Genomic DNA, 15,120 nt, shown 5'->3' with positions numbered 1-15,120 from the left:
ATGTGTGAGTGTGTGAGTGTGTGTGTGTGTGTGAGTGTGCGTGTGTGTGTAAGTGAGTGAGTGAGTGAGTGAGTGTGTGTGAGTGTGAGAGTATGAGTGTGTGTGAGTGTGTGTGTGAGTGTGTGTGAGTGTGTGTGTGAGTGTGGGTGGGTGGGTGTGGGTGGGTGTGGGTGGGTGGGTGGGTGTGGGTGGGTGTGTGTGGGTGTGGGTGGGTGTGTGTGGGTGTGTGTGGGTGTGGGTGGGTGTGTGTGGGTGTGTGTGGATGTGTGCGAGTGTGTGCGAGTGTGTGCGAGTGTGGGTGTGTGTGGGTGTGTGTGAGTGTGTGTGAGTGTGTGTGGGTGTGTGCGAGTGTGGGTGTGTGTGGGTGTGTGTGAGTGTGTGTGAGTGTGTGTGGGTGGGTGTGGGTGGGTGTGTGGGTGGGTGTGTGTGAGTGTGTGTGGGTGGGTGTGGGTGGGTGTGTGTGTGGGTGTGTGTGGGTGTGTGCGCGAGTGCGTGTGCTGAAATAGTTGAAAGCAAATCCACTGTCAAAATCGAGGGAAGATCTAGTGCCATAGATTAAAAACTCAAGTCGTTTGAGCATTCCTCGACAGATTCAATAGGAAACTAATTCATCACATCTCTGTTGAAATACTCGGGATATTGTGACACCGTATTCAGTGGTTTGGTAAACTCTGCTGTAACGGAATCATTTTTATCTCATCTGAATGGCTTTTCTCCACAGTTTTACATCAATCAGACATTGTCCCGAGTACCTCGTTGCTGAACTTACCGAGTGAAGTAGAAATGGCAATAAAAAGAAAGGACAGAATGTTGATCATATATCTGATCAGATGGTCAGTGCAGAGATTGTGTTAGTCTCTTCCAAGTGTTAAAGAAACTATCTCTGGTGCTGCAAATACAATTAGCTGTTTTTCCCCCACTCATTGATCCCATACAAGCACAGATCAATTCCCATTTGTCAGCCTAACTACACAGATATCGAATACATATGTTGTTACATCGAGGGGATTGCCAATACTCTTAGCAGAGCCTTCAACACCACCACCCGGTCAGGTGAGATCTCTCTCAGGATACCTTCTAACAACTTATCCACTACAGATGTGAGGCTCGCCGGCCTGTAGTTCCCAGGCGTTTCCCCGCAGCCTCCTTAAACAAAGGTACAACATTTGCCACCCTCCAATCTTCAGGCACCTCACCTGCGGCTGTCGAATATCTCCGCAATTTCCTCCCTAGCCTCCCACAACATCCTGGGATACACTTTATCAGGTCCCGGGGATTTAGCTACCTTGATGCACCTTAAGACTTCCAGCACCTCCTTCTCTGTAATATGTACACTCCTCAAGACATCACTGTTTATTTTCCCAAGTTCCCTAACATCCATGTCTTTCTCAACAACAAATACTGATGAGAAATATTCATTCAGGATCTAGGGCGGCACGGTAGCACAGTGGTTAGCACTGATGCTTCACTGATGCTTCACAGCTCCAGGGACCTGGGTTCGATTCCCGGCTCGGGTCACTGTCTGTGTGGAGTTTGCACGTTCTCCCCGTGTCTGCGTGGGTTTCCTCCGGGTGCTCCGGTTTCCTCCCACAGTCCAAAGATGTGCGGGTTAGGTTGATTGGCCATGCTAAAATTGCCCCTTAGTGTCCTGAGATGCGTAGGTTAGAGGGATTAGTGGGTATGGCCTGGGGTGGGATAGTGGTTGGTGCAGACTCGATGGGCCGAATGGCCTCTTTCTGTACTGTAGGGTTTCTATGAGCACCACCTCCTCTGTAATATGTGCACTCCTCAAGACATCACTATTTATTTTCCCAAGTTCCCTAACATCCATGTCTTTCGCAACAGCAAATACTGATGGGAAATACTCATTCAGGATCTCACCCATCTCTTGTGGATCCACACATAGATGACCTTGTTGAATCATAGGGTGGATTTTTCCTGTCCCGCTCCCACCGTGGGAATCAGACCAAGCAAAGGTCCGTTGACCTCGGGTGGGATTTTCCACCACTGCGGTGAATGTGGCCGGAAAATCCCACCCATAGAATCCCTCCAGTGCAGAAGGGATATTAACACACGATCCTCCTCCTATGCCCACATATCCTTGGCCTGCTGCAATGTTCCAGTGAAGCTCAACGCAAACTGGAGGAGCAGCATCTCATCTTCCAGCTGGGCACTTTACAACCTTCCGGCCTCCACGTCGAATTCAACAACTTCAGATGATTGGTCACCTTTTGTTTTCATTCTATTTTATTTTTAACTGTTCTCTACCTTTTATTTCTTTATTGTCTTGCTTCATTTTGCTTCCCCCCCCCCCACTCTTTCCCCCTATTTTATCCCCCTTTCCTTCCCCTTTCCTCCTTTTTCTCAATTTTACCTCTCTCCCACCCATATTCCCCCCCGCCTCCCTCCCACATCTCTATCTGTCACAGTTTACCCTCTGATTCCAGCTTCTCTGCCGTTTGGCCATTCACACCCTCTATTCTCTCTGCGGGCTGCCATTAGCAGCCTTTCCCCCTGGTTTCTGTGGCTACGACTCATCTTTCATTCCCTCCCCCCGCAGTATAAATATCTCCCACTTTCTATAACTTTTAGCTTTGACAAAGGGCCGCCTGGACTCGAAACGTCAGCTCTTTTCTCTCCTTACAGATGCTGCCAGACCCGCTGAGATTTTCCAGCATTTTCTCTTCTGATTTTCACAGTAACTTCATTGCAGTATTAACGTAAGCTGACTTGTGACACTAATAAATAAACTTTATCTTTTACTTTTGGAGTTGAGGATTATCCTATCAGATCAGTCATGATCTCATTGAATGGTGGAGCAGGCCCGGTGGGCCGAATGGCCTCCTTCTGCTCCCATGTCTTTTGGTCTCGAAGGGAAATGTAGCCTTAACATTAGAGCTTTACTATTTGGGGCAGAATCAGGAAGCAATTTTTTTAAAGTGTATTCATTAGTGTCACAAGTAAGGCTTACATTAACACTGCAATGAAGTTAGTGTGAAAATCCCCCAGTCGCCACACTCCGGCGCCTGTTCGGGTAACACTGAGGGAGAATTTAGCACGGCCAATGCACCCTAACCAGCACGTCTTTCAGACTGTGGGAGGAAACTGGAGCACCCGGAGGAAACCCACGCAGACACGGGGAGAACGTGCAAACTCCACACAGACAGTGACCCAAGCCGGGAATCAAACCCGGGTCCCTGGCCCTACGAGAATCTGGAACTCCCTCTCCCAAACACTGGTAGACAATTGGAGCTTGCAGCATTGAGATCAACAGAACATCAATGAAGTCACCAGGACTCGAAACATAAACTCTGTTTCTCTCTCCACAGATGCTGCCAGACCAGCGGATTCTTTCCAGCATTTTATTTCCGATTTCCAGCATCCGGGGTATTTTGCTTTTATTTTATCATGGGGTTCTTGTTGGGGTGAGTGTATTGGGGGAGGGGGGGGGAGGGTGCGGATATGGAGCAATGGAGTTGAGGTACAGACCAGCCATGTTCTAACTGAGTGGTGGGACAGGCTCGAGGGGCTGAATGGCCTGTTCCTAACGTTCCTACGTAAAACTGAAGATTCAAAGCTTGGAAAACAAGATCCGACATCTCACCTGGACTCCAAGTATCCCGAAGATGATGAAGAAAGCGCAGCAAATAAGGACAATGTTCCCGATGGGCTTGAGCGAGGATATAAGAGTTTCCACAACCAGTTTCAATCCAGGCGCCCGACTAATGACCCTAGGATACAAGTGAGAGAGGATTACAAGAACGATCCCTGGACTTCAGAGGTTTAATTACGAGGAGAGTTTATACAAATTAGACCTGTTTTCTCTCGAGTTCAGAAGGTTGAGGGGTGATTGAGGGAATTAAGGGTTATGGGGTTTTGGGCGGCACGGTGGCACAGTGGTTAGCACTGCTGCCTCACAGAGCCAGGGACCCGGGTTCGATTCCCGGCTCGGGTCACTGTCTGTGTGGAGTTTGCATATTCTCTGCGTGGGTTTCCTCCGGGTGCTCCGGTTTCCTCCCACAGTCCAAAGATGTGCGGGTTAGGTGGATTGGCCATGCTAAATTAACCCGAGTGTCGGGGGGGGGATTAGCAGCATAAATAGGAGGAGCTACGGGAATAGGGCCTGGGTGGGATTGTGGTCAGTGCAGGCTCGATGGGCCGAATGGCCTCCTTCTGCACTGTCGGGAGTCAATGATCTGATCAAAGTCTTCAAGATGCCGAGAGGAAAAGACAGGGTAGATACAGATAAACTAACTCCACTGGTTGGAGATTCTAAAAACTAGGGCGCATTGTCCAAAAATGAGGGCCAGACCATTCAGGAGAGGTGTTCGGAAGCACTTCTACATGAATGTGTATTTTGTTTTCTTCGAAAAAGTCGTAACTTGCAGCCCTTCACTTGGATCCAACAGCCATCCTCTGCTACCACTGTCTGAGTCCCCCACTTGCGGTTCAGTAAAGGGGACTCGAGTTCTGCTTCTTCATAAACTACCTTTATTTCTTTGATCCAACCCCACGTACAATTCTCCACCAACAACCCAGTGCCCCCCCGTAGCCCCCTTTATATATCTGTGGCTTCCATTGGATAATTGACATCCAATTCGGACTTAATTGGAAGGTCTGTTAAACCATTCCTGACATTCTACTTACAACGGTTGGGAGAGGTTTGGAATCCTCTTCCACACAAGGCAGCTGATGCTTAATCAGTCGCTTTCTTTCAATCTGAGATGTATACATTTTTTATTCAGCAAAAGTATGAAGGGATATGGGCCAAAGTATGGACTTAGATCAGTCATGAGGCTTTTTCCCAGGGTGGAAATGGCTGCTACAAGAGGACACAGGTTTAAGGTGCTGGGGGGTAGGTACAGGGGAAATGTTAGGGGGAAGTTTTTCACACAGAGGGTGGTGGGCAAGTGGAATCGGCTGCCGTCAGTGGTGGTGGAGGCAAACTCAATAGGGTTTTTTAAGAGACTCCTGGATGATTACATGGGACTTAATAGGGTGGACAGTTATCGGTAGGCCTAAAAGGTAGGGATATGTTCGGCACAACTTGTGGGGCCAAAGGGCCTGTTTTGTGCTGTAGTTTTTCTATGTTTCTATGATCTCAATGAATGGCAGAACAAGCTTGATGGGCTGAATGGCCTACTTCCTATCCTTGACGCTCCCTCATTGAATGTTTCTAAGGCAAGGATAGATAAATTGTTGAACAGTAAAGGAATTAAGGGTTATGGTGAGCGGGCGGGTAAATGGAGCTGAGTCCACAAAAAGATCAGCCATGATCTTATTGAATGGCGGAGCAGGCTCAAGGGGCCAGATGGCCTACTCCTGCTCCTAGTTCTTATGTTCTTATTATCCCTTCTTGCCTCCTTTTACCTGCCGGGATTCACAAGGCTCCAAGAATCCAACATCCATGAGATAAGAATGAAAACCCTTGTACAAGGGGCGGGGGGGGGCGGGGTCAGGCAGCCATTTTATCAGATGTCAATCATCTAGCATCCTCAGAGCAAATTGCTCACTCCCCCTCTCCGACCCTTTCTACACACCCCCTACTCCCAATTTGTCTCCAATAACACCAGAGGGGAGAAGGTTTGAGGCGTGTTTGAGGTTTCATTTTGGCTTGGTTTCCCTTCTGCTCTCAACCCATCCATCCTGAGTTAAAAACACCAGGGAGGGGAAGGTTGGGCTTGACTATGATAACCAGGTCATGCTTCATTGGCCAGTCAACATTCGAGGCTCACGTATTGGGAGGAGAAGGCGGAGGGGGAAGGCAGGCGGTGGGCGGGGGGGGGGGGGGGGGGGGTGTCAGTGGTGTGGTGGAACCCTACAGGAAAGGCCAGTGTCCTTCCAAAGGGTCTAAAGAGGAGGAAGGGATGAAATTGGAACGGAAAATGAAACGAGGTAGGGTCAGGGTTTCCAGACACTTCTGTTCCTCAGAGTCCTGCTGATGGAACTCAGATCAGGCAGGTTTGAGGAGTGGATTCCAAAGCTAATGCCCTGTGGACCAGGGTAGGAGTAGCATCAGAAATCCAACATTCTCTCACTAACGTTACTCCCTCTTTCAGAGGTTGTAAATTCTTCGGTCTTACCTGAGAGGACGCAGTGTCCTGAGAAGTCTGAGCACGCGGAGTACTCCCAGAATCTTCGCCCCGCCCGCTGAGGCCAGTGACACAACGATGTCAATCAGGGAGACAAAGACCAGGAATCCATCCAGAATGTTCCAGCTGCTTCTCAGGTATGCCTGATCGCCGAAGTAAAACCCCAGAGAGACTACCTGACGAGGGTAAGAGTCACATGGTTCAGAAAATACCTGGGGACCCTGTGGCTTACATTAACACTGCAATGAAGTTACTGTGAAAATCCCCCAGTCGCCACACTCCGGCGCCTGTTGGGGTACACCGAGGGAGAATTTAGCACGGCCAATGCACCCTAACCAGCACGTCTTTCAGACTGTGGGAGGAAACCGGAGCACCCAGAGGAAACCCACGCAGACACGGGGAGAACATGCAGACTCCACACAGACAGTGACCCGAGGCCGGGAATCGAACCCGGGTCCCTGGCGCTGCGAGGCAGCAGTGCTAACCACTGTGCCACCGTGCCTCGAGCAACGTTCAAGGTGTTTCTTGTTAAGAGACATGAACGGGAGGGATAGAAACCGAGTATTGGCACAGGCCTGGTGGGCCGAAGGGCCTGTTCCTGTTCTGTGTTGTTCATTTTATACAGTCTCTGGTTAAGGCCTGTCTCACACGCTAAAGAGACATATATGATAAGGTTGATCGGTAAGACGGAATTGTGGGAGGCAGCGACATCTGGCAGCCCGTGCATCTTCACTTGACCATTTAATCCAGGTGACCACTCTTGTTGGGTGAAAGATGATCCTTTTTGACTGGGTAGCAGATTAGATTTCTAACATCTTGTTCAGTGAGTCTAATTACCCTGAAGGAACTGTAGATTTTCCATTTACAGTTCTATCCCATCTGTCTGCTTGCTGCTCAATCACTTCACTGTACGGAGTCGCCTCCGTCTGTTACTGATTCACACATTGACGCTGCACTCTGGAATACGTTCCTCGCAGATCAATATCCTGGGTGGTGGGAATCTCACTGCACAATCCCCTTCAAAGAGGGATTCCCACCATTCCATCCTCTCGCAGTCACATCAGCGCTGCTGCTATCGTGACCTGGCACAGTGTCTTCCCACGCGGAGAGAGGGGGGTGCGGGGGGGAGGGGGGGGGGTGGGGGTGGAGTGCCACTCTCCAACAAGCAACGGCCAACCAGGAATCTCTCTCGCTCGAACCACCTGCCACAGCCGCGTGGGAAGGATTGGCCAGGTGAACAGTCTGATGAATCTGGCCTCCCCAGGGTGGGGGACTCGAACCCGGAACTGCAGATTGAAGTCAGAGATAGAATCCCGACAGTGCAGATGGAGGCCATTTGACCCATCGAGTCTGGACCGACTCTCCGACCTAGGCCCCATCTCTGAATCCCTGCATATTTACCCCACTAATCCCCCTAAACCTACACATCTTTGGACGCTAAGGGGCAATTTAGCATGGCCAATCCACCCAACCTGCACAACTTTGGACACTAAGGGGCAATTTAGCATGGCCAATCCACCTAATCTACTCAACTCTTGACACTAAGGGACAATTTAGCATGGCCAATCCACCTAATCTACTCAACTCTTGACACTAAGGGACAATTTAGCATGGCCAATCCACCTACACATCTTTGAATACTAAGGGGCAAATTAGCTTGGCCAACCCTGCTAAGCTGCACACCTTTGGACTCTAAGGGGCAATTTAGCATGGCCAATCCACCTAACCTGCACATCTTTGGACTCTAAGGGGCAATTTAGCATGGTCAATCCACCTAACCTGCACATCTTTGGACACTAAGGGGCAGTTTAGCATGGCCAATCCACCTAACCTGCACAACTTTGGACACTAAGGGGCAACTTAGCATGGCCAATCCATCTAATCTACTCAACTCTTGACACTAAGGGGCAATTTAGCATGGCCAATCCACCTAACCTGCACATCTTTGGACTCTAAGGGGCAAGTTAGCATGGCCAATACATCTAACCCGCACATCTTTGGACTGTGGGAGGAAACCGGAGCACCCGGAGGAAACCCACGCAGACACGGGGAGAACGTGCAGACTCCTCACAGACAGTCACCTGAGGCCGGAATCGAAACCGGGTCCCTGGCGCTGTGAGGCAGCAGTGCTAACCACCGTGCCGCCCTCAGAGGATAGAGCAACCATCCAAAGTACAGAAAATGAAGTTCGGAGAATAATAAGATGCGATGTGCTGTGCCGTAAGGCCTCCACACTGGCACAATGCAGTTTGTGCAAAGGGTGCTTTACCCTCAGTTCCCCTTGGGCGTTGCTTACCTTGAGGGTCATCTCTGCCACAAAGATAGCCGTGAAGAAATAGTTGGAGACGCTGAGGAAGATCCTCTCCTGTAAAGACAAAGTCCAACACTAATAAGGTACCGAGGAACACAAAGTGGATTAGAAGTAATTGGTCAACTGGTAAAGGAGAACAGAGGAGGAAATAATTGGTTTCATTGTCACGACTGGATAAATATAACTTCTCCTCACACTAATCGCTGTCATTCAGATAAGATGTTAAATCAACACTCCTGGAAGGAAGATAAAGAAACTGTTGATGTATGACCCGATAAGCTGCCTTTAGTCATGTTGACTGAAGGATGGATTTACAGGGTCACCGGGGAGAACTCCACGCCACAGTTTGAATGATCGCGCTGGGGGTGCTGGCAGGCTAGGCCTCAGTGGCAGACAGCATCTCTGATAGTGTGACATTCCCTTAATGCTGCAGTAAAAACCAGCTCCATTATCTGGACTATTTTAACCCAGGCCCCTGGAGTGAGATTCATGTCCCGAGGCATGGTACACTGGGGAGACTGTGCAGGCGCTACGACAATGAATGAATGAACACCGCTCGACAATCACCTGGCAGGAATGTTCCCTTCCAGTCGGGGAACACTGCAGCAGTCACGGGCATTCAGCCTCTGATCTTCGGGTAAGCGTTCTCCAAGGCAGCCTTCACGACACACGATGACGCAGAGTCGCGGAGCAGAGGCTGATAGCCAAGTTCCACACACATGAGGACGGCCTCAACCGGGATCTTGCGTTCATGTCACATTATCTGTAACCCCCACAACTTGCCTGGGCTTGCACAATCTCACTAACTGTCCTGTCTGGAGACAATACACATCTCTTTAACCTGTGCTTAACCCTCTCTCCACTCACATTGTCTGTACCTTTAAGACTTGATTACCTGCATTCCAACCATTATCTTGTAAATTGAGTTTATGTCTTTATATGCCCTGTAAAGCATGTCTGGGGTTACGGGGTTTGCGGGGGGGGGGGGGGGGGGGAGGGTCTGTGCAAAATACTCTGTCAGAGAGTCGGCGTGGACTGGATGGGCCAAATGGCCTCTTCCACACTGTCAGGATTCTCGGAGCCTATGACACATTTCAAAAACCCTGTCATTGCTTTGGGTCACACTGATAGGCTCAATCGCAAAGTTGCTTCTTTTTGTTATGCGGCCAGAGAGGTGAAAGTGGAAAGGTCGCCTACCATGCTTCCCTGGTCAATCTCGGGTCGCTCCAACGCAACAGTGATGCAGTTGAGGAAAATAAACGCCAGGACGATGTAATCGAATAGCTTGTGCGTGATGATCATTTGGCACATCAAGCGGAATCTAATCGGGAAAGAGGCGGAGATAAAATTGGATCAGGAAGCTCGGGGTAGCTGTGAGTAACATAAGAACATAAGAACTAGGAGCAGGTGTAGGCCATCCGGCCCCTCGAGCCTGCTCCGCCATTCAATAAGATCATGGCTGATCTTTTCGTGGACTCAGCTCCACTTACCCGCCCGCTCACCATAACCCTTAATTCCTTTACTGTTCAAAAATGTATCTATCCTTGCCTTAAAAACATTCAATGAGGTAGCCTCAACTGCTTCACTGGGCAGGGAATTCCACAGATTCACAACCCTTTGGGTAAAGAAGTTCCTCCTCAACTCAGACCGAAATCTGCTCCCCCTTATTTTGAAGCCATGCCCCCTAGTTCTAGTTTCACCTGCCAGTGGAAACAACCTCCCAGCTTCTATCTTATCTATTCCCTTCATAATCTTATATGTTTCTATAAGATCTCCCCTCATTCTTCTGAATTCCAATGAGTATAGTCCCAGTCTATTCAGTCTCTTCTCATAAGCCAACCCTCTCAACTCCGGAATCAACCTGGTGAATCTCCTCTGCACCCCCTCCAGTGCCAGTATATCCTTTCTCATGTAAGGAGACCAAAACTGTACACAGTACTCCAGGTGTGGCCTCACCAGCACCTTATACAGCTGCAACATAACCTCGCTGTTTTTAAACTCCATCCCTCTAGCAATGAAGGACAAAATTCCATTTGCCTTCTTAATTACTTGCTGCACCTGCAAACCAACTCCTTGAGGTTCCTGCACAAGGACACCCAGGTCCCTCTGCACAGCAGCATGCTGAAATTTTTTACCATTTAAATAATAGTCCATTTTGCTGTTATTCCGACCAAAATGGATGACCTCACATTTACCAACATTGTACTCCATCTGCCAGACCCACGGTAACGGTTCACAGTTTTGCCCCCTTCAGGGGCGGCACGGTAGCACAGTGGCTAACACTGCTGCTTCACAGCACCAGGGACCTGGGTTCGATTCCCGGCTTGGGTCTCTGTCTGTGCGGAGTCTGCACGTTCTCCCCGTGTCTGCGTGGGTTTCCCCCGGGTGCTCTGGTTTCCTCCCACATTCCAAAAGACGTGCTGGTTAGGGTGCATTGACCCGAACAGGCGCCGGAGTGTGGCGACCAGGGGAATTTCACAGTAACTTCATTGCAGTGTGAATGTAAGCCTCACTTGTGACTAATAAATAAACTTTACTTTAACTGTTTTTTCTTTGTCCCGGCCTCTTGCTCTACCAAAGGAAATACCTTCTCTCTCCGCGGCCTATCAAATCCTTCAAACGTCTTGGGGCAGGAATTCTCCATCCCTCTCCGCTGATGGATCTTCCAGTCCCGTCAAAGTCCATCCCTGCCCATCGCTTCCCTGACGGTGACGCAGACGAGGAAGGTAAATCGTCATCGACTTTGGCGGGACTGGAAGATGTCACTGGCGGCCAATGAGGAGCCAGCTCCGTCGCAGGGGAGCCTGGAGAATTCCACCCTTCGGAATGAACTCAGCCCGGTTGAAGTGTCGGCACAGTTGCCTCGGAAAATCCCGTTTCATGGCAGAAAGTGAGCTTGGTTCTGAAATCGGCCCTTTGCCGCGTTTTACATTCTTACCTGTTCTGAGGGGAGAATAAGTAAACTGACCAATCAGCGCGGGTATCGCACCAGTCCGGCTTGTAAATTTCCACCATCTTCTGAATCCGGAAACACAGGCTCTGAAACGGGACATTGCAGAGCAGTTAACAAACCAGTGAATCTGTGGAATTCATTGCCACAGAAGGCCATGGAGGTCATTGAGTGCACTTAAGACAGAGGGTAGATAGGTTCTTGGTTGGTAAGGAGATCAAAGGTTACGGGGATGAGGTGGGAGAATGGGGTTGAGGAACATATCAGCCACGATTGAATGGCGGAGCAGACTCGATGGGCTGAATGGCCTAATTCGACCCGAGTCTTCCAAATGGGGTGGCATGGTGGCACAGTGGGTTAGCACTGCTGCCTCACAGTGCCAGGGACCCGGTTTCGATTCCCTGCTTGGGTCACTGTCTGTGTGGAGTTTGCACGTTCTCCCCGTGTCTGCGTGGGTTTCTTCCGGGTGCTCTGGTTTCCTCCCAAAGATGTGCGGGTTAGGTAAATTGGCCATGCTAAATTGCCCCTTAGTGTCAGGGGGACTAGCTAGGGTAAATGCATGGGGCTATGGGGATAGGGCCTAGGTGGGCTGTGGTCGGTGCAGACTCGATGGGCTGAATGGCCTCCTTCTGCACTGTAGAGATTCTCCATAGAATCCACAGAATCCCTGCAATGCAGAAGGAGGCCATTTGGCCCATCGAGTCTGCACCGACCACAATCCCACCCAGACCCCATTCCCGTAACCCTACATATTTACACTGCTAATCCCCCTGACACTAGGGTCAATTTAACATGATCAATCAACCTAACCCGCACATCTTTGGACTGTAGGAGGAAACCGGAACACCCGAAGGAAACCCACGCAGACACGGGGAGAACGTGCAAACTCCACACAGACAGTGACCTGAGGTCGGAATTAAACCCGGGTCCCTGGCGCTGTGAGGCTGCAGTGCTAACCACTGTGCCACCGTGCCGATTCTGTGGCAATTCTGCTATGTCTTATGGTCTAACACGAGGAACAACCAACTACCTTGGCCAGTTGGTGAATGTCGCTACAGTGAAGGATTGAAGAACACCCTTCACCTGTGACCCCTTCACCTGTGACCCCCTTCACCTGTGACCCCCTTCACCTGTGACCCCCTTCACCTGTGACCCTGTTAGGATGACAGCCTTCCTCTATCAGATATGTCTACAATGTGGCGACCAGAACTGCACACGGTTAGCCTGGAAGAAGAATGGACACTAGAATCATAGACTCATGGAATCCTACAGTGCAGAAGGAGGCCATTCGGCCCATCGAGCCTACACTAAGAGGCAATTTAGCATGGCCAATCCACCCAACCTGCACCTCTTTGGACACTAAGGGGCAATTTAGCATGGCCAATCCACCTAACCTGCACATCTTTCTGACTGTGGGAGGAAACCAGAGCACTCGGAGGAAACCCACGCAGACACGGGGAGAACGTGCAGACTCCGCAGTAGAATTACTGGATGAAGAAAGACCATCCAGTTTGCCTCACGGAATTAGGCCAGGCCAGAGGAGGCCATTCAGCCCTTTCGGTCTGTGTCAGCCCCTTCAAGGAGCAATCCAGTTAGTCCCACACTCCCCTGCTCTTCCCCGACCGTATCCTTCCATTACTTCTCCTTCAACTGGTAATCAAATTCCGTTTTTCTAGAGCTCCCTACTGAATCAGTATTCGTCACCAGGGAGTGCATTCCAAATTCCTAATCACTTGCAGAGGAAAGAAAGATTCTCCTCATGGTAATCACAGATTCAATCACTTTCAAATCTGTGCCCTCTGCTTATCGATTCCTCATGATGTGGAGATGCCGGCGTTGGACTGGGGTAAACACAGTAAGAAGTCTAACAACACCAGGTTAAAGTCCAACAGGTTTATTTGGTAGCAAATGCCACTAGTTTTCGGAGTGCGGCTCCTTCGTCAGGTGGAGTGGGAGATGTGTTCACAAACAGGGCATACAGAGACACAAACTCAATTTACAGAATAATGATTGGAATGCTAATCACGCTAATCAATGCTAATACAGCGAATCAAGTCTTAAAGGTACAGGCAATGTGAGTGGAGAGAGCATTAAGCACAGGTTAAAGAGATGTGTATTGTCTCCAGACAGGACAGCTAGTGAGATTTTGCAAGTCCAGGCATGTTGTGGGGGTTACAGATAGAACATAGAACATAGAACATAGAACATTACAGCGCAGAACAGGCCCTTCGGCCCACGATGTTGCACCGACCAGTTAAAAAAAAAAACTGTGACCCTCCAACCTAAACCAATTTCTTTTCGTCCATGAACCTATCTACGGATCTCTTAAACGCCCCCAAACTAGGCGCATTTACAACTGATGCTGGCAGGGCATTCCAATCCCTCACCACCCTCTGGGTAAAGAACCTACCCCTGACATCGGTTCTATAACTACCCCCCCTCAATTTAAAGCCATGCCCCCTCGTGCTGGATTTCTCCATCAGAGGAAAAAGGCTATCACTATCCACCCTATCTAAACCTCTAATCATCTTATATGTTTCAATAAGATCCCCTCTTAGCCGCCGCCTTTCCAGCGAAAACAATCCCAAATCCCTCAGCCTCTCCTCATAGGATCTCCCCTCCATACCAGGCAACATCCTGGTAAACCTCCTCTGCACCCTCTCCAAAGCCTCCACATCCTTCCTGTAATGTGGGGACCAGAACTGCACACAGTACTCCAAGTGCGGCCGCACCAGAGTTGTGTACAGTTGCAACATAACGCTACGACTCCTAAATTCAATCCCCCTACCAATAAACGCCAAGACACCATATGCCTTCTTAACAACCTTATCTACTTGATTCCCAACTTTCAGGGATCTATGCACACATACACCTAGATCCCTCTGCTCCTCCACACTATTCAAAGTCCTCCCGTTAGCCCTATACTCAACACATCTGTTATTCCTACCAAAGTGAATTACCTCACACTTCTCCGCATTAAACTCCATCCGCCACCTCTCGGCCCAACTTTGCAACCTGTCTAAGTCTTCCTGCAAACTACGACACCCTTCCTCACTGTCTACCACACCACCGACTTTGGTGTCATCAGCAAATTTGCTAATCCACCCAACTATACCCTCATCCAGATCATTAATAAATATTACAAACAGCAGTGGCCCCAAAACAGATCCCTGAGGTACACCACTTGTAACCGCACTCCATGATGAATATTTACTATCAACCACCACCCTCTGTTTCCTATCCGCTAGCCAATTCCTGATCCAATTTCCTAGATCACCCCCAATCCCATACATCTGCATTTTCTGCAGAAGCCTACCATGGTGAACCTTATCAAACATAGGACAGTACAGCACAGAACAGGCCCTTCGGCCCACGATGTTGTGCCGAGCTTTATCTGAAACCAAGATCAAGCTATCCCACTCCCTATCATCCTGGTGTGCTCCGTGTGCCTATCCAATAACCGCTTAAATGTTCCTAAAGTATCTGACTCCACTATCACAGCAGGCAGTCCATTCCACACCCCAACCACTCTGTGCGTAAAGAACCTACCTCTGATATCCTTCCTATATCTCCCACCATGAACCCTATAGTTATGCCCCCTTGTAATAGCTCCACCCACCCGAGGAAATAGTCTTTGAACGTTCACTCTATCTATCCCCTTCATCATTTTATAAACCTCTATTAAGTCTCCCCGCAGCCTCCTCCAGAGAGAACAGCCCTAGCTCCCTCAACCTTTCCTCATAAGACCTACCCTCCAGACCAGGCAG

General features: G+C 49.5%; 1 protein-coding gene across 1 annotated transcript in view; it reads right to left on the bottom strand.

Annotated features, from left to right (window-relative positions):
- The window catches only part of LOC144509464 (voltage-dependent T-type calcium channel subunit alpha-1I-like), a 232,987-nt gene that overhangs the window by 76,951 nt on the left and 140,916 nt on the right, over window positions 1–15,120 (bottom strand). Inside the window, exons 16-20 of the mRNA XM_078238374.1 lie at window positions 11,342–11,442; window positions 9,601–9,724; window positions 8,389–8,457; window positions 6,084–6,268; window positions 3,605–3,731 (exon numbers count right to left, since the gene is read on the bottom strand). Of these exons, the coding sequence (XP_078094500.1) occupies window positions 3,605–3,731; window positions 6,084–6,268; window positions 8,389–8,457; window positions 9,601–9,724; window positions 11,342–11,442 (606 nt within the window). The remainder of the gene's footprint in view (window positions 1–3,604; window positions 3,732–6,083; window positions 6,269–8,388; window positions 8,458–9,600; window positions 9,725–11,341; window positions 11,443–15,120) is intronic.

Source organism: Mustelus asterias, chromosome 21 (assembly GCF_964213995.1).
Source record: "Mustelus asterias chromosome 21, sMusAst1.hap1.1, whole genome shotgun sequence".
Taxonomy (NCBI): Eukaryota; Metazoa; Chordata; class Chondrichthyes; order Carcharhiniformes; family Triakidae; genus Mustelus; species Mustelus asterias.
The sequence above is the reverse complement of the archived record's forward strand: the minus strand, read 5'-3'. Positions and strand labels throughout refer to the sequence as shown.